This window comes from Zingiber officinale, chromosome 2A (assembly GCF_018446385.1).
Source record: "Zingiber officinale cultivar Zhangliang chromosome 2A, Zo_v1.1, whole genome shotgun sequence".
In the NCBI taxonomy this organism is placed as follows: Eukaryota; Viridiplantae; Streptophyta; class Magnoliopsida; order Zingiberales; family Zingiberaceae; genus Zingiber; species Zingiber officinale.
The window spans coordinates 12774644-12798112 of NC_055988.1; the positions used below are offsets into that span (position 1 = coordinate 12774644).

Sequence of the window (23469 nt, forward strand, 5' to 3'; positions counted from 1 at the left end):
TAACAGATAACATATTTGAACTCCTTGTAACCCTAAAAATCCACAGGAATTGAAATGGATGCAATCAGAGCTCTCTAGGTTCATCAGTGAATTTTGACCAATCCCTTGAGAAGCCAAAATAAGCAATGAATAACACCGTTTAACTCTTTACAACCCCAGAAATCTACAGGAATTGAAATGAGAGCAATTAAAGTTTTCTAGGTCCATAAGTGAATTTTGGTCAAAATCTACTTATGGACCTAGAGAGCTACGATTGCACCCATTTTTGTAGATTTTTGGGGTTGCAAGGAGTTCAAATATATTATCCATTGTTTATTTTGGCTTCTCGGGGGTGTTAAAATATAATAAGAAATAATCACTAAAATTCTCCACGTTAGGCTAATATGGAATCATATCAGGCCCACCGTAGAGAATTTTGATGATTATTTCTTATTACATTTTAACACCTATGCGAAGCTAAAATAAACAATAGATAACATATTTGAACTCCTTGCAATCCCAGAAATCCATAGAAATTGAAATGGATACAATTGAAGCTCTCTAGCTCCATCAGTAGATTTTGACCAAATCCTTGAGAAACCAAAATAAACAATGGATATCACCGTTTAACTTCTTACAATACTAGAAATTCATAGAAACTGAAATAGGTATAATCGGAGCTCTCTAGGTCCAATGTGGACCTAATACAGAATCATATCAGGTCCAATGTGGACCTAATACGGAATCATATCAGTCTCAACGTGGGCCTAATACGGAATCATATCAAGTCCAACGTGGGCCTGATATGGAATGATATCAGACCCACGTTGGACCTTATATGATTCCATAATAGGTCAATTGTGGATAATTTTAACGATTCTTTCTTATTACATTTTAACACTTTGCGAAGTCAAAATAAACAATTGATAATATATTTGAACTCCTTGTAACCCCATAAATTCATAAGAACTAAAATGAATGTAATCAGACATCTCTAGATCAATCAGTGAGTTTTGGTCAAAATCGATAGATGAACCTAAAGAGCTCTGATTGTACCTATTTCAATTTCTATGAATTTTTGAGATGGTAAAGAGTCAAACGATGTTATCCATTATTTATTTTAGCTTATAGAGATTTGGTCATAAATGAATAATTATATGTTGAGGTATGCTTTCATAAATATCAAAATAGAACACACCGTTTATGATTTGAAAAAAAAAAAAATTCTTTTGTGGTTAGATATTCCATACGATATTTTGTATCGGTTGAAAATTAATCTTAAGGCCCATTGAAAATATCAATTGTATAAATCCATGGAAGCTAAATGTAAATTAACTATTAAAGTAAAGATAATATTATTCACCTCAAGGGGTATAATATTATTATGGGATGAATCGGACATCCAAAAACGATATTTTATCTCGGCTGAAAAATAAACCATTAAATTCAGAAAGGGTAGGGTAAAGTTAAAATTTACGTATAAAACTGTCCAATAATTATTATTTTTAAATTTAAAATACATATATGAATTCTGTTTTTGAAAATTTAAAAAGTAAATTTATATTTACAAAAAATGTAAAATTCGCAGAAAAGGGGAGAGAGAGAGAGAGAGAGAGAGAGAGAGAGAGGTGGGATGTTGTCACCCTAATCATGGCTCTCCTCCTCTCGTCGTACCTTCCGGCCCCCGATAGCATCTCGCCTCCCGTCTCTCTCGCCGTCGCCGCGTAGCTTCGGATCTCGCATCCGCTTCGATCCCACGCATAATCGCTGCCATCGACGCCGCCGCATCCATCGCCGCTGCTGTTGCCGCCGCCGCATCCATCGCTGCTGCTGTCGCCACCGCCAGGCCCTAGCTATCGAGGTGCGAACCCCTACCCCTTGTGGCTCCTTATCCTCCTCTTACACCTCCACAACCACTATCCGATGACTGTTTATCTCTGAAACCAAACGCATAAAGTGTAACCTTTCTGCCCGATCGTTAGCTCGGCAATCGGAAATTGTGCCTTAAAACTATTTCTCTTGGTTTGGAAGCCGAATGTCGATGAGCTGGATGAGAAAGGCGATAGCGAAGAGCTCTCAAGCTTTGTTTGCCAATTGGGTCTTGATGTTAGCTTGTGGTTTGTTGGTTTCATCTTTCTTTCCTTCGAATCCGTTCCCCGTTACGCGCTTATCTATTGCCGACTACAGCATCTCTGGTGAAATTGTGTGCGATCACGTATGCAATATCCTTAGGCTCCGTTTAAGTTTCAGTGGCTCCTTTCTGTCACTGCAGTTCTTAATCTCCCTATAAGGAACCAGATTGATGGATTCGGTATGTGCTGAGTTTGTTTTGGGTAGAGTCAATCGCCTAATTTCTTGTGGATTGCGGGGTAGCAAGTAGCAAGTAGCAAGATAGGGACAGGATTAGAAGAGGGAAAGGAATAACGGGAGATAAAATTTAGACAAAACAGTGTTGTTGTTGGCTTGTCCGTGCAGCTTTTCTTCTTATAGCCAGCTTGTTGTCTTTGTTGGTGGATCACTGCAGCGGAATGGGTATTGTTGGTATATGGGCAACGTGGATCATGGCTATGTAATTAGTTGACACACCCTTTCAAATTTGGTCGAGGCACCCATTTGGGTAGGTCATCACTAGCGCGGAGTCATTGGTTGTTGAGGCACCCTTTTGGGTTCTCAACACATTATTTCAAATAAATTGTAATGTGAGGGTTGAACCCCCTTTTTTTTAAAGAAGATATTGTCTCTCTTAGGCATTTATCAATTATTTTTCAAGATACAATGACCCTTGATTCAAAACAAGAGCACTCCAAATTTTGAGTTATGATGAACTTTGATGCCTTAGAACTTTTAGAGATGAGAAATGAGAAGAAGAAAAGGATCAAGGGGTATTCTCCAAAGATAAAAATGAACCAAGGGGTCAAAAGTCACTTCATACAACCCTTATGATTTTTGAATAGTGTCATACAACCATTGTGCCATAGTGTCGTTTGATGTTGTGCATATATGGGAAGCAGAGGAGGGCGGAACCGTCTTTTGTAATTGCAATTATTATTTTTTCTTTCGTTGAACAATATCGAAAAGCGACGCTGAAGGTTGAGGGTGACACATGGAGAAGAGCATTGGAGCAGGTTGGTGATGAAGGGTTGTTTCAATGCAGGTGGCATTGATTGTAGATTTGGTGATCACCGACGATGCACATGGGTTAATCATGTGAGGGGACTAGTGTTCTGCACATGTGGTGTGGTGCCTCGAGGGATTCATTTGTGATTCAAACGAACCTATGTTGAGGAAGTAGGGGGTCCCCTTGGATCTAGAGGGAGAGCTAACGCAACATTGAAAGGAAGGGAAGGTTTGAACAATAGATTGTGAGCCAAAGGTGTGGAACGTTGGCGACTATTTGCATAGTAAGAGAAGTTGTTGCGAGTGGTGGTGTAAAACGGATACGATGGTGATTAGGGGATCAATGTGAGAGTAGTAACTAGGAGAGAGGGAAGAAGTATCAAACGGAACTAACTTTCAATACCACTTGGTGTAGTACTATGGACAAGTGAACAAACCTCACGCATAGGAAAGCTCTTACAAAGAGAAAACTAAGTGGAAAAATTATTATTATAGTAAGATGATAACCACAGGGACCTTGAACTTCTTGAACTTCTTTTATAGAGCCAATTTTAAAGCAAATGAGGAAATAAATAATCTAGATAGTAAAACATTCTAGATCATAGTTGTGAATACAATTATTATTGTTTACCAAAATAGAAAATGTGATGGTTCTAAATTACTACACTATAGAAATCAACAATGACAACCAAACTTTTATCTCACTAAGTGGGGTCGGCTATTAGGCTCGATCCTCTACTATATTGTCATTTATATTTAAATGAATTTCATCTTGATTTATTGTTACTAACTAAATTTTCTCTTGTCAATCTTGAATTATTTTCTAATTTGTTTCCTTTAATTGCAGACACATCTTTCTTGAATTATTATATAATTTATTTCTCTATCTTTATTTCTTTTTTGCGCTATTAGTCTCCTTTTCTGAATCACCTCTTTGCTAAGACATTGTCTTCCTTTTTCGATCCTTATGTTTGTGGGATTGTCTGTGTTCATAAGTCATTACTCAGAGTTGGTATTTAGTTGGGCATCATTTTACTTTTAATATTTCATTTTGATTTCACTGTGGCAGGATTTTTAGGGCATATGTTTTTGTTGATGGGAAAATAGTGGGCATATCAGTATTTTTGCTACATTATGCCCATTTCTTCTATATATAGGTTTTTGGATTCCACATTTTGCTATTGCTGAGGTTTGCATGTTCTTGTTCTTGTACTTGTGAATGTTGAATTCTTTTCCAGACCATGGTTTTGTTTCCTGACAATGTCATGGAATTGATTATTGGAGCACACTAAGAATGCTGAAGTTCACTTTTGCTCTATGTTGATTCTCTAGATACATTATTTGTTTTAGCATATGTACTTTTTGGCAAACTGGTGGTCTAAACGGAGAAAAAACACTATAACTTAAGTTCTAAAACTGAATTGCTTTTTCATGTGAGCCAGATGGCTGATACTCTGAATTAAAGTTCTTAAAATTATTATGTTCACGCTCTAGGGATCTATTGAATTTCAATTTTCAATTGAAAAAATTGAAAACATAAAATTGGATGGGATGAAGAAAATTTCAGTAGTTAATGCGGGGTGGCCTCTTCATAGTGTTTTTGTGCTTGCTTATCCATTCATATTGTCCTATTAGTAACAGGATTTTAAAAGTATCTAGGTAATGTATTTATTATATTTACATCATGATATTCTGTTTTAATCTTTTAATTATAAAGACATTTTTTTTCTTAATTCAACAAAATGTTTTAAAAGGTAAAATGGAAGTGCTATTGGCTTTAATTTTTTTGGTTATTCAAGTCCATGCTTAACTAACTTAACCACCTAAGAGTTGATTAAGCTGAATGGTTATAGGTTTCAGATGGCATGGGTGGTTTCTTCCATGTTGTTTTTCTTATTAACTAATCTGATTCCATCTATGAAGTCAAATGTATGCACTTTGCACTATGATGAAGCTGCATAACGATCCCAGTTGAATACCAAATAAATATTTATTGAGAGATTTATCCCTTTGATATGCCAAACTATAGCTTGTCTCACAGAGACAACTTTGTGATTAATTTTGCTTTTGATATTCTTGACAGCTTTCTTGAGAGGTTTATTCCTTCTATCTGTCAAAATAACTTTTATGTCTCAGTTTTTTCCTTGTCTGACAAAGTTTTAAGCTCAAGTCAATGGAAGTTGTATTCTTTATGTTGCCACACCTTATTAGGCTACTAAGTGTGAGACGACCTAACAGATTGATGAGTCTTCAATATCCTCTTCAATATCTTGTTTATACATTGTGAATTTCGTCCTGTATTTTTAGTTCCTTGCAGCAACGACTCTATTTTCTGGATAGGATACTACTTGTTTCTTTTCATTTGGGGATATTTCTTGTCACATGATAATTATTCACGTAGGAGGAACTTTTTTGTTAATTTTTGTATGTCATCATTCATGAGCTACTATTGTCGATATCTTTCTGCAGGTTTATTAATTTAGATGGAAAAAAAACATATTGACGATGGGCTTAGTACTTCAATCAAAGTGAGTAATGTATCAGATGCAAAACATAAGGAAAAAAAATCTTGTTCTGATGCTGAGAGTAGTTCAGAGTGTGAAAAACAAAAGAAAATTGAGGAACTTACTATTTCCCAGACTAATGATACATTTATTTATAGACAAGATGTCATCAAATCAAGTAAGCATGAAGATTTTCTTGGAATTGTTGTAGAAGTGGCAGGTGATTCAGACTCAGAGGATAGCATCTCAGATGATGATGACAGTGAAATGGATGAGGAAAAGGTTGATGCAGGCATTGGTGGAGGCGACAATGATAATGATAATACTAACAATGATGGTGATAACATCAATTATCTTCCAAATGGACAAGTTAGAATAACTTGGTGTGATGGTTCTGAAACAACAGAAAATACTAGTGATATTGTGGTAGTAGACAGAAGTTTTCTGCATGGTGATATTGTTACTTCAGTCATTGATCCAACAGGACAATTAGGGCTCGTTGTTAACATCAATATCACAGTTGAGTTACTTTCTGCAGATGGTGAGGTGATAAAAAATGTTAACTCCAGAGATCTAAAACGTATAAGGGAATTCAGCGCTGGTGATTTCGTTGTTCTTGGACCTTGGCTTGGCAGAGTTGATGAGGTGTTAGATAATGTGACTGTTCTGTTTGATGATGGATCTGTATGCAAAGTAGTTAAAGCTGACCCTTTGCGACTGAATCCTGTTCTGAAGCCAGTTGTTGACAATGCAGATTGTCCATACTATCCAGGCCAAAGGGTTCGTGCTGTTTCTTCCGCTGTTTTCAAAACTTCTAGATGGCTTTCTGGCTTGTGGAGATCTAACCTTCTTGAAGGCACAGTCATCAAAGTTCAAACAGGCTCAGTGGTTGTCTATTGGATGGCTTCAGCTTATCTCGGTGTTGGTACTAGTTCAACTTCCGCACCTGCCGACGAGCAGAATCCTAAGAACTTGACTCTGTTGTCTTTTTACGCACACACAAACTGGCAATTAGCAGATTGGTGTCTCCTGCCATCTTACCAGCAATTATCATCTTCTGCTGATAGCATTCGAATAAACAGTAAAATGAAAGAAGCTGTGAGTGATTCTATTTCTCATGTTGAGGAAAATCAATTGAGCTCTTGCATATTGGATGAAGTATCTCCAACTGGCACCGAACTCGAGGCAACGGATGACTGTTTTCTGGTCCACTCTAGCCATTGCATAAACTCTGATATCCCTGATTCTCAATGCATGCTTGGAAAAGATATTGATGGATCTTCTGAAGTTAGTTCCACTTCCAAAGAATTTCATGGGCATTCCCACCAGTCTCAAAGTGAAGATTACTTGAATGATCATTTAACAGCTAAATTAGGCCAGGTAGATGGAACTGAATCAACAGATTTTCCTGAAAAATGCTCATGCAGTAGTCCTTCCATTTCAAAGGAGGCTGTTCATGAAAGCTGGCCAACATACCGGAAAAATCTTCGAAAAGTCTTTTTTAAGAGAGAGAAGAAAACTCGAAGAAGAAATGATAACTTTGAAAGTGCACTTTTCATTATAAACACTGTTACAAAGGTTGATGTGGCTTGGCAAGATGGAAGAAAAGAATATGGGCTGCAATCAACATCATTAATTCCAATATCTACACCAAATGATAATGAATTTTTTCCTGAGCAGTATGTGGTTGAAAAGGCATCAAATGAAGAAGATGGTTCTTTTGAAGTTTGTCGCACAGGAGTAGTAAGAACTGTGAATTCTCAGGAGCGAACTGTATGCGTAAGATGGCTTAAACCTGTAAGCAGGCCAGAAGATTTAAAAGAGTTTATGTGTGAAGAAATTGTTAGTGCTTATGAACTTGATCCTCATCCAGATTATGATTACTGCTATGGTGATGTTGTTGTATGCTTGCCCACAACTTCTGATGATTCAACAAAATTTGAAATTCCTATCAAGGCAGATGGAAATCAACTTGATACAGAAGTGATATCCGCTGATTCAAAGAAAGAATACAAAGGTGCTGACAAAGATACTCTGGTCCAAAATTATGATGTTTGTGAAAACGTACGAAGTCTATCATGGGTTGGAACTGTAATTGGTCTCCAAGATGGTGACATTGAAGTTAACTGGGCTGATGGGACGATCTCAAAGGTACTTCGATGTAGTGAACCAACCTCTTGAAGAGAGAAACGCTCACATCAAAACAAATACAAAAATTTATTAATTGAAAACATGAAAAATATTTGGACTATTAATAGACTCAACTCTCATGAACATTTAGAAATAAAGAACCAAATCATGAAACACACTAATGCTAAATCATAATTGGGCATGCAATTATCCCCTTCACCAAATAAACAACAATTTAGTAAACAACAAAAAATCAAATTAAAATTCACTTGAACCCAAGTTATCCTCTAATTTATTTCCTTTTCTGCAGTAGTACTTCTCTTCCTCGGAAAAGGAATTAGGTCTAGTTTTGACGCCATAATGTGTTTAACATAAATTCCAAATCTACAAGTTTTTGAAAATTTTCATATCAATATTATTATTATAACTTGTTCTAGCATATTGTGTTTTAGGTAGGTCCTCAGGAAGTTTATGTTGTTGATGGAGATGATGATGAAGTTAGTGATGACGGTGCCAGTTGGGAAACAGTTGATGAAAATGAGATGGATGTACTTGATGGCATTGAAAAGGTTGATTTCTTTTATACCTAAGTTCATCCCTAACTTGTGAATTCTTTTCTTTTTCCTGTTTCATGTTTGAAATATTTATTTGTTCCATGCTAGGAAGCTGATCTACATGATCATAGTGACAACACTATCCAAAAAGGCAAGAGATCTGAAACATCACAAGAAGATATTACCGGTGGACGAAGTGGGCCACTCGCAGTACCTCTTACTGCTCTTGATTTTGTGACAAAATTTGCTACTGGGCTATTTTTTCGAGCTAAAAAACAATTGAACGCATTGGGTTCAGATCAAATTGGAGGAAATAATGCAGAATGTGAAATGGATCTTGCTGCTTCTGAAAGCATAGTAGATGTGGAGGATGAGAATAAAGTTTCTGATGTTTCTGACTATAATATTACTCAAAGCACACATCAGAATTCAGAATTAATGAATAATCAAGAGGCAACAACTGAGAATGTGGAAATAAATATTCATTACCCTTCGGTTCAACCAGCATCAATAGGACCAGATATTGGCAGTAGAACATCATATGATATGGATGACCCATATAATTTCAAGCACTTTGATGTTGCTGAGAATCCTTCCGACCATCATTATCTTGGTGATGCTGAAAAGGTATTGATTTTTTATCAGTTGCATGCTCATTTTGAGGCAAAATTTAAATATATTTCATTGTTATATTTTGTATGTATCTGCTGTACTAGAAATCTGATGCTATCTAATTCTTCATTCTTGTTTCTGGATACATCACATGTTTTGATGCTATATTTTTTATATGTAAATTTGTTGCTATCTTGATCATATTTGACAAAATGCAGTGTAGTGGTCAAAGGAAGTGGGTTAAAAAGGTTCAGCAAGAATGGAGTATTCTCGAAAAGAACTTACCTGGTAAGTGGATATGACTGAATCAGCATATTGAGATAGTAGTTAGACATGCAACTTGAAATTATAACACTTATGTTTACAGATGCTATTTATGTTCGAGTATTTGAGGACCACATAGATCTAATGAGAGCTGTGATAGTTGGAGCCAGTGGAACACCATATCATGATGGTCTCTTCTTCTTTGATTTTCATCTCCCTCCAGAATATCCTGAAGTTCCACCGGTAACTGTGATATTGTTATCTTCTTAGGTCAAATAGTTAATGTATCTTAATGACTAACATTCAATTCACTCCATACGTCTTTGTTTCAATGCTTCCTCTAAACTAATCAAAGATAGGTTATGTTCGTGCAACTTTCAATTTGTGTTAACCTCCAGAGTCTATACCTCCATTGTTAATTCTTCTTTCTATTGCAGTCTGTATATTACCATTCTGGTGGCTTGCGGATAAACCCAAATTTATATGTGGATGGAAAGGTTTGCTTAAGCCTGTTAAATACATGGACAGGCAAGGGAAATGAAGTTTGGGATTCATCAGCTTCCAGCATCCTCCAAGTCCTAATTTCATTACAGGGGTTGGTTCTCAATGACAAGCCGTACTTTAATGAAGCTGGTTATGAAAAGCAGATTGGAACGGTTGAAGGGGAGAAGAATGTCATACCATACAATGAGAACACGTACCTAATGAACTTGAAATCAATGATGTATCTTTTGAGAAGACCACCCATGGTAAGTTCAAGAGACATGACAATTTTCTTTTCCTTTTCCTTGTATGTCATTTGTTTACACGCCTTCCAGTTCCAAACAATTTTTCTTGTCAATTTTATTTGATTATTAGTCAAAAGATAGACTTACAAATTTAATTTTTTTTTTCTCAATTGTTTTTGGAAAAGCCTGATCCTTCACAACTATATTTTGATGTGCATTCAAATGAATTCAAGCAATTAGAATTAAAGATTCTAGTTTTGTCAACTATGGGAGCATACAGACATACTCGTAATTGAACAGAGAAACTCAGCAAATTATATCACTTTGCACCCTAGTTATTTTTGGGTTTTGAGAACCTGCATTACTAAAATTCAGATTCGCAGCCATTTAACATATGGATCTAGATGTTAACATCTCATTTTCTAAAGTATTTATATGTGGATAACAGTGAGTATTGATGTCAAACAAAGGGTGACAAAAAAATCCAACAAGCTGAAAACCAAGGATGAAATGATAACTTATAAAATATGAAAACTTGTATGTACAGCCACCAACTGATGTTAGTCTAATGTTAAGCGAGTTAGATCTGAAGCATTTTCTGCAATGTGCAGAAATCTGAATGTATATAATACTACTGTTGGGAGGGATTTAGGGTCACATCCAATGAGATGTGAGAAAACCTGATGGTCAATACAAAAAAACTTATGTATAGCTGAAATGATTAATTACATCATAAAATGAAAACCGACTATAGTTGAAGTGGACCCAAGTGTTAAAATGTTCTATGTTTGACAAATACTTGATAAATTAAACCTCTATTATATATATGTATAAAATGTTTTCATTAATGATAAATTATTTAAAGTTTTACAAGTCTTAAGCCTGTTTTATATAGAACACATACCTTTGTGGAAGGAGATTCTAACCTTTGCATGCTTGGTTAAAATTATACAAATAATATAATATTAGTATATGTTAACATATAAAATTGTAATAAAATAATAAATATTGCACGTATAATTTCTCACATCACTCTTTTATTCCATTTTTTTTTTGGAGAGTTAAATTTCTCTACTCCACAGCCAGTCCTTGCGCATTTAATTTCTAATCTATTCTTTTATGTTATTGATGCAGCATTTTGAAGACTTTGTTAAGGATCACTTCCGCAGACACGGATATTACATTCTTAAAGCTTGTGAGGCTTACATGGCAGGATCCATGATCGGCTCCCTTACTACTGATGGATGCCCGACAGAAAAGAGCCAGGAGCATTCTTGTTCAGTAGGTTTCAAGTTGACACTCGCAAAAATCTTGCAGCGGCTGATACTTGCATTCGATGAAGTAGGAATTGATCGCTGCCAATTCAAGCATCTACTCAAATCTGAAAACCCTCCAGAAAGTTAAACAGCCCGATGATCTTTTTCTTTTGTGGTTCGTTTTGACAGTATATGTGGTCATGGCTCCATTTCAAGGGAACAATTGGCGTCTAACTTGAAGATTGTTCCATAAACCATTTAGGAAACAAATTGGCAGATGCGAACATCTTTTGTTTTTGTTTTTTTTTTGCCAAAACACTGCTGTTCATTTACAAAAATATAGATAGAGCCTTATATAGAATATATACTCGATTCCTTCATACTCGCAACACTAACAATCATATACCTAGTGATTAATTGATATTGGCTCAGTTTCGCAGAGTTCAATTTCTGAGTATGCTAAAAATTTGTATGGAACTGTAAATGTGATTCTCTTAAGAAGATGGCAGTTGACAGATTTTTTTTGTCGTAAAGATCCTTTCCTTTGCAATTGCTACTCAATAATATTACTATATAAATTAATTCACTTATCTCAATACTACACAATGCCTGCGACCTGTTGCCGGCCAGTAGGCCACGCCACAACACTCCTGACCTGATGGATCACGGGCGTTGTTTAAGTAGAAATCAAGGAGGCTCAGGCTTTCTGCTTGCTGTTTTATTGGATTCGACGCCAGCATGCGTACAGCACACAAAAGTCTAAGATTGTTCTTGGGCAGCGTTTCTGTTTTCTTCAAAAGTACGTACCACCCCCATGACCATCAGTATCCTATAAAATTATACAACTACCCAAGTGTATTGTTGGGTCAATTTTCTTACCCGAGACGTTTGGATGAATGTAATTATTTTTTACTATAATTATTGAGTCAATTTTACTTTTGGCTAGCTAAGATAGTTATTATGTGATAGATTTATAAAAATGAATTGAAAATATCTTCTCATATAGTCATCTGTTTAATTTTTTAATTTATCTCTTTACATATTACTATAGGCCAGCCTTGTGGGGGCATCCGGGGTCAATATGTGACCTTTTACATAAAAATATTGGATTAACAATAATTTTTTTAATATTTTAAATAATTATAAAAATATATAAAATATTTTATAATATCTAAAATTAATTATAATATGAATAATTGTTCAACAAACATAATTTTTTTAATATAGTTTCTTCTTCGGGTAAATTTGCATGCACTCCCCATTGGTAAACTCAACTTTACATGCAGTCCCCATCCATGAAAAACTTCCTTTTCACTCCCCAGTCAAATATATTTACCTAATTACCCATGATATTTTTAGGTACAAAAAGTCCAAAAATTAGTATAAATCCTCTTAAATTCAGTATATTAAATTAGAATCTAATATATTTTCTATTAAATTGAGTACGATTCTTTTTTTCACCTCAAAATATACTCGTTTTAGTTTAATGTGCTGAATTTAATAGAAAATATACTCGATTTTTAATATAAAGTACTGATTTTAAGAAGAATTATACTCATTTTCGGACTTTTTGTACTCAATTTTTGACTTTTTGTACCTAAAAAATATGGGTTAATTTCAATAGAAAATATACTCAATCCTAGTATAGAGTACTGGATTATAGTGTAAAGTGCTGAATTTAACAAGAATTATACTTATTTTTAGACTTTTTATACCTAAAAAATAAGAGGGACAATTTTGATAGAAAATATACTTGATTTTTAATATAAAGTACTGACTTTAAGAAGAATTATACTCGTTTTTGGACTTTTTGTACTCAATTTTGGACTTTTTGTACCTAAAAAATCTGAGGGGCAATTTAGGTATCAATATTTGCATGAGGGAGTTGAAACAAGTAATACTTTATATGCATGGAGTGGAAACAAAGTTTTTTAGGCATGAGGATTGCATGCAAAGTTATGATTACCATTGGAGATTTTTCTCTAATTTACCGTTCTTCTTCTTCTAATTTATCTTCATATTTTTTCCAATACTTCCTCTATATTAGATTCAAACTCAAAATCTATGGCATCTTCCTCTTCTTCATTCAATATAAATTCTTCTAAATATTCTCTTATATCTTCAATATTTGTCTCAATATCTTTATCTCCACGATCAACAATTCATGCTTGTGCCATAATTGCTTCACTAGCAAGTAGCACATCAATTATTTTTTTCTTGTCTTCTCTTTTTGTCTATGATCTTGGTATTGAATTGAACATAAACTAAATTGTTCAATCTTTGATATTTAGTCTACTATATTTTGTATGTATCTATATTAAAGAAAAATATTAATATTAAATACATATTTAGATATTTAGTAATTGGTAGTTAGTACATTGTATATAATAAATAATTAAGTACTTACCCTCTCAAAAGTACTCCAATTTATCTCATAATCGGAAGAATTTATAGTTAAAGAATGGATTCTTTTAGTTATCTTTTACAATTTAGATACACCATTTCTAAAAAGATACCACCATTCAACTAAATAAAAATAAATCAAACAATAACAATAATCAACATCAAGAAAAAAATAATAAAAATTATAAAATAAAGTAAGGAATTATTACTTAGTTCTTAGTTCTTGACCGGATCATATTTTTCATCATTTTTTGTGCATTCCACCATAGCCAATGCTCTTCCAAATGCCCCGCTTTATTGATATACTTCAACAACTCTACATTTACTATCTCACTTTAGCTATCAATATCATCAGGAAAGAATGCTTCAACATAAGTGAAAAATCCATCTGTGACCATTTCTTCACTTCCTATGCTTCGGTCATTATGGGCTGCAGCTCGCTTCGATCAATTTGTAGTTGATAAATGCCTTTTTGAATATAATATTCACTGAGCTACTTGTATTTACAAAAGTTGGGTGAATATTATAGCTAGCAATTATCACTCAGATAATCAAGGCGTTGTCATGAGGGGCTTCTACTCCCTCCAAGTCTCGATGACCAAAACTGATCTCTAGTTTCTCTGCTTTTTCTTTGCTGCATCCGATAGCATGCATTTTCAATCGCCGAGTATGCGACTTCCAAGCCCGATTATAATCGCTGTCAGTTGGTCCTCCTGTGATCATGCCTATGTCACCCCGAGCAGTGTTGCTTAGATTCTCTTCTTCTTGAGCTGACGGGCGTGCCCGCTTGGCGGATGCCCGGGCAGGCCTCTCATAGTCTCTTCGCTGGGATTGCTGTTGGTATTGTTCAGTCGTTGGCCTTCCCTCCTCGTGCTATTCTCCTGATCGACGATGATGGTGTCGATCGGGAGATGGGGATCAGTGGCGAAATCTTGGAGAAGTTGGTCGGCGTTGCTTTGGCTTGAGATGGTAGCAATCTCTGGTGTTGTGCATGGCCGACCGATGATAAAAATAGAAGAGCAGCGTCCACGACCGAGACTTAGTAAACTTTGTCCATTCGGCTTCTACATGCTGGACCGCATGGGTTCAGGGCTCTGATTGTGGTTGTGCCACTCTCACTCAGGGCCCCTTGGGGAGTTGATGTGTATGGGCCACTCGACACTCTAGGACAACAGCTAGCTCGAGAATCACTTCCTTCTTCCGAGCTGCCTGGGCCTCCTCGACGCGTATGCATTTGGTAGCTCGCCCGAGCAAGTGATCAAAGTCTCTCGGGGGCTTCCAGATGAGAGAGAGAAAGACATCGCCATCTGTAAGTCCTTGGAAAAAAGAACTTACCAAGATTTCAGGAGTGGTTGATGGGGCTTCCATGACCACTTGGTTAAACCTCTTAATATAAGCCCATAGTACTTTCTTGGGCCCTTATTTAACTGTGAACAGGTAGACATTCGTCTTTTGAAAGTGGTAGCTCCTTGCAAAGTGTTGAAGGAATGCCGTTTGGAAGTCTTTAAAGTTACATATTGACCCGATCGGTAATCGCTTGAACCACTTCTGCACTGATCCAGAGAGAGGTGAGGAATACTCAGCACTTTACTTTATCATGTGTACTAATAGTGTGTAGCTATGTTATCAAATTTGATGAGATGGTCTTCTAGGTTTGTCGCCCCCGTGTACTCTCCGATCGTTAGTGGTCTATAGTGAGGCGGAGTTGGTTGCCTAGGATCTCTTGAGAGAACTACCTATTGATTTGCTCGGGAGGGTTGTCGGGCTAGGGTGTTTTGCCTTTCCTCCAGTCCCAAATGGGCATATCCTCTAAAGAGAACCCTTGTGTCCTTTTCGCTCGGCCTTGGTTCTTTGACGGCGTGCGGAATAATGCCCGGTGATATGGGATTGGTGCATTCAGTACTTCTTCGAAGGCACCGGTCAACTTGTTGTTAGGCTTGCGAGCGACGAGGTTTTTTGCTCGGGCTTTGGGATCAGCTTACTGGCCTATCATCGACATTGCGGGGTCATTTCCTCGGTAGCCGGCTGTTGTCTGCTACTACTCCAACTTCTTCATAGCTCGAGCTTGTGTTAACATCTTTAAATCTTCTTGAGTTAGCATCACGATAGTGAATCATCCAGCGTCCTCCATCTTCACATTTTGGCTATAGGTAGGATTCCGACAAACGATGCTAAATATGATCCTGTCCAAAAGCGGGGAAGACGACAAGCTGGGGATGTGGCTAGAAGGTTGATGGGGTGAAGACTCCATGCAATCTTGCAGTGCAAAGAACATTAGTGATGGGATGGGAAGAGGTTTCCAACGTTGGCCCTCCGACGCTCAAGTCAGTAATCTAGGCAATGGAAGAATAGTAGAAAACTATAGTTAGAGCGTGTAAAATAATGAAGTTGCGCATACCTCCGTCAGTATATGGGAACCCTTTTACAGTGCCATTATAGTGTGTATGCACGCATCTCAAAGTATGCACACATTTTCTAAAGCATCATAGGAAAAGATAAGTCAAAAAGTGTCTCTGACATCCACCCTTAAGCGAGAATGCACATATCTGATGTGATAGGTTAGAAGCTTTTAAAGTATGATTTACCTACTGGACATGTTCTATTGTCAGTGGCGTAAACCTCCATAAGGGTATGATGAGATATGCAAGGGGTCCCACTATAGGTCGACTAGTAGTCGCTCGGTCGTGACACCCGGTCGGCTAAGCTGGTGGCCCGGGGATTTTACTATTGCCCTTATCATTCTGTCGTTGGCTTTCAAAGACTGGCCGTTTAGACAGGTTCATCCATTCGGAACTATGCCCGTCCGCTTGGACAGGTTCATCCGTTCAGAACTATGCTCGTTGTCTCGGATTGGGCACCCCATTCGTCCGGCCTTGCTACCTCGTTCGATCGACATCGCCTAATCTGCGGTCCTTATTTCTTTAACTTTGACCTCCATGTCAGCCGTGCTTCCCAGCTTTGACTCATCTCTGGTGGGGCCCCTCTTCATCATAGTACTAGTTAGAAAAGTGGTTGCAAATTTGTTACTTCCGGCCTCATTATGTCCTTTTTTTTTGGTAAACTTTCTTATCATTGATAATGTTTTATGATGTGCACGAATAAAGATTGTCAAGCCCTTTGCCTTCTCAATCACCCCTTTGTTAGTATCCAAGCATAGTAGTATATATATATATATATATATATATATATATATATATATATATATATATATATATATATATATATATATATATATATATATATATATATTTCGTAAAACATGGATCACTTCATAGTACATATGAAATGAAACATATCTCGTAATCCTTGATGAATGTGAATAAAATCACAAACAAATGAGAATCCCATGTGTGACTCCTCTAGCGGTATCCATATGCACTAGATCATAAACTTGACACAATCCGTTTGGTGGTAGCCTCTTAGATCGATCAAATTTTTGGAAGCAATATTAAAATTGACTTTCTCTCTTGTAGCACACTATCAATTCTCTCAAGTTGATCATGGGCGGCAACAACACTTCTCGAAGAGGAGAAGAAATGACAAGAAGATGAGTCTCTTTTGATGGAAGAAAGGGAAGAAGATCATTATCTTCTTCCTATGGGAGGGGATGCCAAAATTCTCCAAGGAAAGGAGTAGGTTGCCAAAACTTTAAGGGAGAAGTGGAGAGGATTGCAATCCAAATTTTCCAAGGATGGCTACTTATAACTTCCAAAGAAGATGAATGTCTCTTCAACTCTCTAGAGGGAAGATCAAAAGGTTGCGGCTCCCAAACTCTCCAAGTATTATCATGATTGTGGCTGTCCAAATTCTTTAAGGGAGAATAGGAGAGGTGGTTACCACTAACTCCACTCTCTCTTCTTTAGATCAAATAAACTCATATTTGATCTTAATCTATTCTAGCTTCTGACATTTTTGTTGGGTGCTACTCGGAATTCCGTTCTACTTCCCCTGTACAAAAATTTGTACAAGCACAGAACTTTCCTAACAACCTATGTGTTCCTCATAAGTTAAACTTGAATTGGAAACAGAACTTAACATTTTTACTTCAAGTTCAACTCATGTGTTCTTCAGTAGTTAAAATTTGGATTGCAAATGATATTTAACATTATTAATCCAAGTTCATCCCATGTTACAGAAGTTGATTAAATATACATTTCAAGGATTGACTTCCAGGTTAAACATGGCGAGACACTCGACCTTCTTGGGTATGAGATCATCCACCACTTCCTAGACAAAGCCTTTCAAAGAAATTGGATATTTAAACTTCTTACAATAACCCTAGGTTTAACTACAGAGACCTCAATAGAAGCACAAGATCAAAACACTAAATCGAAACACAAAAAATGAAACACGAAATCGCTAGCCTCTTGTGTTGGTATTTCAGGATCCATACAAAGAAAAACTAGTTTCGCTGTGGAATTAAGAACTAGTTATACCTTTCTTTGTAAACAAAGACCTCTTGATTTTCTGCTGTATTTCTCTCCTCCTCTTGGACGTCGTGTGGGCGATGATCTACCAAGATGAAATCCACCCAAACCTTCTTCTTTGCCTACAAGTTTCGGCCACCCAAAGAATGCCAAAATAGGAAACTTCCTTCTCTTCTCCTTCTTCTCCAAGAAACCGCCGACCCTTATGTTCTTCCCCTCCAAGCAAGGTTTCGGTCACCAAGCAATATGAGAAGAAGAATAGCTAAAAATAGTGGTCGACCCTAGGAGAACAATCAAGGAAAGAATAGAGAGAGGGATGCCGCCCACCAAGGAAAAGAGAGGAGCTTTTGAGAGATTTTTCTACATCTTCTAAGGCACCCTTTACCTCCCTTTTATAATCCTTGGTCATGGAAAAAAAGAAAATTTAATAATAATTAAAATCTCTCTCTTTTTAAATTTCCTATTGTGATGGCTACAAAAGGAAAGTTTTAAAATTAATCTCTCTCTTTTAAACAATGTAGAAGGCTACAAAAAAGGAAAGATTAAAATTAAAGCTTCTCTTTTAAATCATGGTTACAAAAAAGGAAAGTCTTATCAAAATTAAAATCTCTTTTTTTAAACATTATAGATAACTACAAAAAAGGAAAGATTTTAACAAAATTAAAATCGCCCTTTTAATCCTTTGTAGATAGCTATAAAATAAAAGATTTTAAAATTTAAAACTTTCTTTTAAAACTTTGTGGATGACTTCAAAAAAGGAAAGATTTTATCAAAATTTAATTTTAAATAAAATCTCCTTTTCTATCATGCTATGGCCAGCCCCTTGCTTGGGCACCAAGCAAGGCTTGGCTGGCCACTACTTGTGCTCCAAGCTAATGCTTGGCCGACCCCCTTGCACCAAGCAAGGATGTGTCCGACCCATTACTTGGGTAAGAAGTGGACTTTGTGGATACAAGACTTTATAGATGCTACAACAGGGACCGAGAGGAGGATTGATTTTGGTCTCCCAATGAGCTTGAGCTTCCTGTATTCGACTTGAACACCCAACTCAAGTTCATCAATAATAACTCATACCACTAAAGAATTATTATTGAACTACCGCACCAATCCCATATTACATTATGGGCTCCTTCTTATCATGAGTGCATTAATCTCCCTATGTTTAAGATATCGAATGCCCATTAATTAAACGAGTTACTAACAACTCACTTAATTAATATCTAGCTCCAAGAGTAGTACCACTCAACTTCATTGACATGCCGGACTAGGTCCACCTGCAGGGTTTATATGACAATCCTTATGAGCTTCTCAAGGGGACATCATCAACCTATATTACTAGGACACAATTTTCTTCTATAATCAACAACATACCAAATAAATAATATTATTTTCCAACTTATCGGGACTATTGATTTAATGAATAAATCTCACCCATTGATAAATTAAAAAAATAAATACTAATTATATGTGCTTGTTATTATATCGGGATTAAGAGTACACACATCTATAATAACAGAGGTTATGTTCTTTTATGCAGTTAGTATAAAAGAAACAACCTTAAATGGTCATGCTCAATACACACATAATGTACTAGTATAATTTTATAGTTAAGATAAACTAATACCAAATTACACTACAACCAGTCCAATGGTTTGTCCAAATCCATTTTGGTTGTCAGCTACTATTTATAATTTATAAGGAACTAATAACATGATCTTCTGTGTGACACCACACACCATGTTATCTAAATTGTGATAACTGCATTTAACTAAATGCAGATATTTGACTAAATGGATAACTGCATTTAACTAAATGCAGATATTTGACCTATGTGATTTTTATTACAAAATAAATATTCATTCAATAAATGTTCATACAAAAAGCTAGATTTTTAGTATACATCCTAACAATCTCCCACTTATACTAAAAGACTATGCTACCTTATATGCTGCCACACATGTCATTCCCATCCCTTCTACATGCCTATCAAAAGTTCTTGACGGAAGGGCCTTAGTGAAAGGATCTGCCAGGTTATCTTCTGATGCAATCTTGGCGACAACAACTTCTCCTCGCTTTATGATGTCTCGTATCAAGTGGTACTTGTGCTCAATGTGTTTACTAGCCTTATGAGCTCATGGTTCCTTCGAGTTTGCTACTGCACCACTATTATCACAATAAATTGTGATAATTTTGGGCAAACTAGGAATCACATCTAAGTCCATAAAAAAATTTCTGAGCCATACAACTTCTTTGGCTGCCTCAAAGGCTGCCACATACTCAGCTTCCATGGTGGAGTCCGAAATACATTTCTGCTTAACACTCCTCCATGTTATGGCTCCACCTCCCAAAGTAAACACATACCCTGAGGTTGACTTACTATTGTCCCTGTCTGATTGGAAATCTGAATCTGTGTAACCCACATGAAGCAAGTCATCTGCTTGGTAAACCAGTGTATAATCTCTAGTCCTTCTCAGGTACTTTAATATATGCTTTACGGCAGTCCAATGTCCCTGTCCTGGATTACTTTGATATCTGCTAACCATGCTTACGGTAAAATAGATATCCGATCTCGTACATAGCATTGCATATATTAGGCTTCCTATAGCCGAAGCATAAGGAGCTGCTTTTATGTCCTCTATCTCCTTTGATGTTTTAGGACACATCTCTTTAGATAAAGGTACTCCATGCCGAAAAGGTAGAAAACCTTTCTTGGAGTTTTGCATGCTAAAACGAGGTAGGATAGTATCAATGTATGAAGCTTGGGATAAGCACAATATTCTTTTCTTGCGATCCCTTATTACTTTGATCCCAAGAATATGTCCACATTCTCCCAAGTCCTTCATATCAAACTGTTTGGACAACCATACTCTTACGTCTGACAACACTTTGACATTGTTGCCAATGAACAAAATGTTATCTACGTATAGTACAAGAAATACCACCACATTTCTGTCACTCTTCTTGTATACACAAGACTCATCCGGACACTGAATGAATCCATAAGACTAGATCACTTCATTAAACCGGATGTTCCAAGATCTCGAAGCTTGCTTCAGTCCATAGATAGACCAATTGAGCTTACATACAAGATGCTCTTTGCCCTTTGCAATGAATCCCTCTGGTTGCTTCATATGGATGTTTTCTTCAAGACTTCCATTAAGGAAAGCTGTCTTGACATCCATTTGTCAAATCTCATAATCTATATGAGCGGCAATAGATAAAAGGATCTAGATAGACTTAAGCATGGCTACCGGCGAAAATGTTTCCTCATATTCGATTCCCTCTTTCTAAGTATAACCTTTTGCAACAAGCCTTGCTATGAAGGTTTCCACCTTCCCGTCTGTCTCTCTTTTTCTTTTGTAGACCCATTTATACCCAATGACTTTTACACCATTTGGTGGTTCTACAAGCTCCCAGACTTGATTAGAATACATAGATTTTATTTCATAGTTCATTACACTTTGTCAAGATGCTGCATCTTTATCTTGGAGTGCTTCATCATATGTGCATGGATTAAGTTCATGTTTACCAGGGATCAAGTCCGAAGACTCTCCCAAAAACATGAATCTATCAGGTTGCCCAACAACCCTCCCACTACGACGTGGTACTGCTTGTAATTGTGCATCGTTTGTGACACGTGTTACAATTTCTTATGGTATATCATCTTGTACCATTGGTACTAAGGTAGATGTGTCTTCTCTTATTTTTTCAAGAATAATTTTACTCATGGGCTTGTGGTTCATTACATAATTCTCTTCTTAAATTCAGGCATTGGTGCTAACAATGACCTTATGATCTTTAGGACTATAAAATAAACCACCTTTCGTTCCTTTAGGATAATCCACAAACAAACGAACTTCTATACATGATTCCAACTTATCAGTGTCTCCCTTCAGTACTGATGTGCGTAGATTGTATACACTTGTTTAGCATATTTTGACGCACATTCACATACTTTGTATATGCTTTATCTATGCACTTTCGTACTTCTAACTTTCCTTTTGAACATATTTACTCTTTTTGTTCGGAGATATACTTTTATGCATTTTGTGTACACAGGAGTTGAATTTGGAGAAGATTTTGACACTTGAACAAGGAGGAAAGGCACAAGCCCTGTGAGCCACACGACCCTGCCATGGGGGGTTGCCCAGGCCGTGTGGAGTTCCTTGGCTGTGTGGATGAAGCAGAGATGGAAGTTGCCATGACCGTGTGAACCTCACATGGCCGTGTGAAGATTTGAAGCTAGATGGAGCCCTAACTGTGTACACCACATGACCATGTGAGATTTCCAGAGACCAAGAAGGCCCTGGCCGTGTACATCACACGACTGTGCAGGATTTCCAGTGAGCAAGAGGGCCCTGGCCGTGTACACCACACGACCGTGCCAGGTTTCCAGAGGCAGAGCCAGTGCAAGCCGTGTAGATCTACACGACCGTGCAAGGGGAGCATTTGCAGAAGCAAGCCATGACCGTGTACCACACACGACCGTGTAAGGTTGGTAGAGAAGGGAATGACTTTGGTCGTGTGAACCTCACACGGCCGTGCCTCGGGGCCGTGTGGCGCCCGAACCTCACCTCTATATAAGGGTTTCTTCAAGTTTTGAAAGGGGATCTTCTCCCTTTTGGGGGAATTCAAGATTTGGGCGTTCCTCCACCTTCTTGGAGGGATTTCTGGTGATTCAAGGGCGGATCATCAATGTTTCGACTCCGGGGAGCGAGGATTGGATCCGAAGACGGTTCTTCATCGTAGATAAGCTTTTTCTTCCCTATCTTTCTTGGATTTGAGATCAAGATGTTTGTCTTTTCTTATTCTTTTGGATTCTTTCCTTATTCCATGGATTAGATCTCTTGTTCTAGGATGGAGGGAGTATTCGTAATGGAGATTTGATGTAAACTCTTATGGATTTGCCAAATTACCTATTTATATGATTTTGCCCTGTTTTGTATCTATTCTTTCTTGTGTGGATTGTTGTGATTAGGGCTTAATTACCATGCTTGATTGAATGTTTTAATATCTTGTGGATCTTGTATGGATTGCTTCTCATTCGATTTTTCGAGGGACGTTCGTGACAGGAACATGCCCGTGTAAGGACGTTTGAGGGGTAATCTTGAAGGGGAAATTAGGTATTTCAAGAAGGTAGGATAGATTGTATGAATTAATCTTTATATCTAATGAGGTTGAAGAGTAGTGATTTCTATGTTGATTTTCCGAGGGACGCACGTGACAGGCAAGCCCATGTAAGGACAACATAGGGTTCATTCCTAGTTGATTGCATTTAGATATATTTCAGTCCTAGGTCGGTTGTCTATTGCAAGAGGGAACTGAAAACCTTCTACAAATGATGGACAATTGAGAAATAATATTTGGTAGATCATTACATTGAATACACATTACAAAGAAACCAAAACTCCTAGAACATACCTTTATCATTGCTCTTATTCTTGTTTCTTATTCTTTCATTCCTTTGTTTACCTTTCTTAGTTACACTTAGATTT

General features: G+C 36.9%; 1 protein-coding gene across 3 annotated transcripts; it reads left to right on the forward strand.

Annotated features, from left to right (window-relative positions):
- Positions 1 to 1571: 1571 nt before the first annotated feature.
- Positions 1572 to 11677, forward strand: LOC122040748 (probable ubiquitin-conjugating enzyme E2 23). 3 transcript variants are annotated; one of them, XM_042600176.1, is made up of 9 exons: positions 1572 to 1840; positions 5566 to 5624; positions 5759 to 7751; positions 8183 to 8299; positions 8393 to 8911; positions 9115 to 9184; positions 9264 to 9403; positions 9598 to 9909; positions 11023 to 11677. In XM_042600176.1, the coding sequence occupies exons 2-9, from the start codon at positions 5602 to 5604 to the stop codon at positions 11290 to 11292; spliced, it is 3444 nt and encodes a 1147-aa protein (XP_042456110.1). In that variant the 5' UTR covers positions 1572 to 1840; positions 5566 to 5601; the 3' UTR covers positions 11293 to 11677. The 3 variants fall into 3 exon arrangements, with proteins under 3 accessions (XP_042456110.1, XP_042456111.1, XP_042456109.1); XM_042600177.1 differs by having other exon boundaries at positions 5812 to 7751; XM_042600175.1 differs by having other exon boundaries at positions 5566 to 7751.
- The last annotated feature ends 11792 nt before the right edge of the window (positions 11678 to 23469 follow it).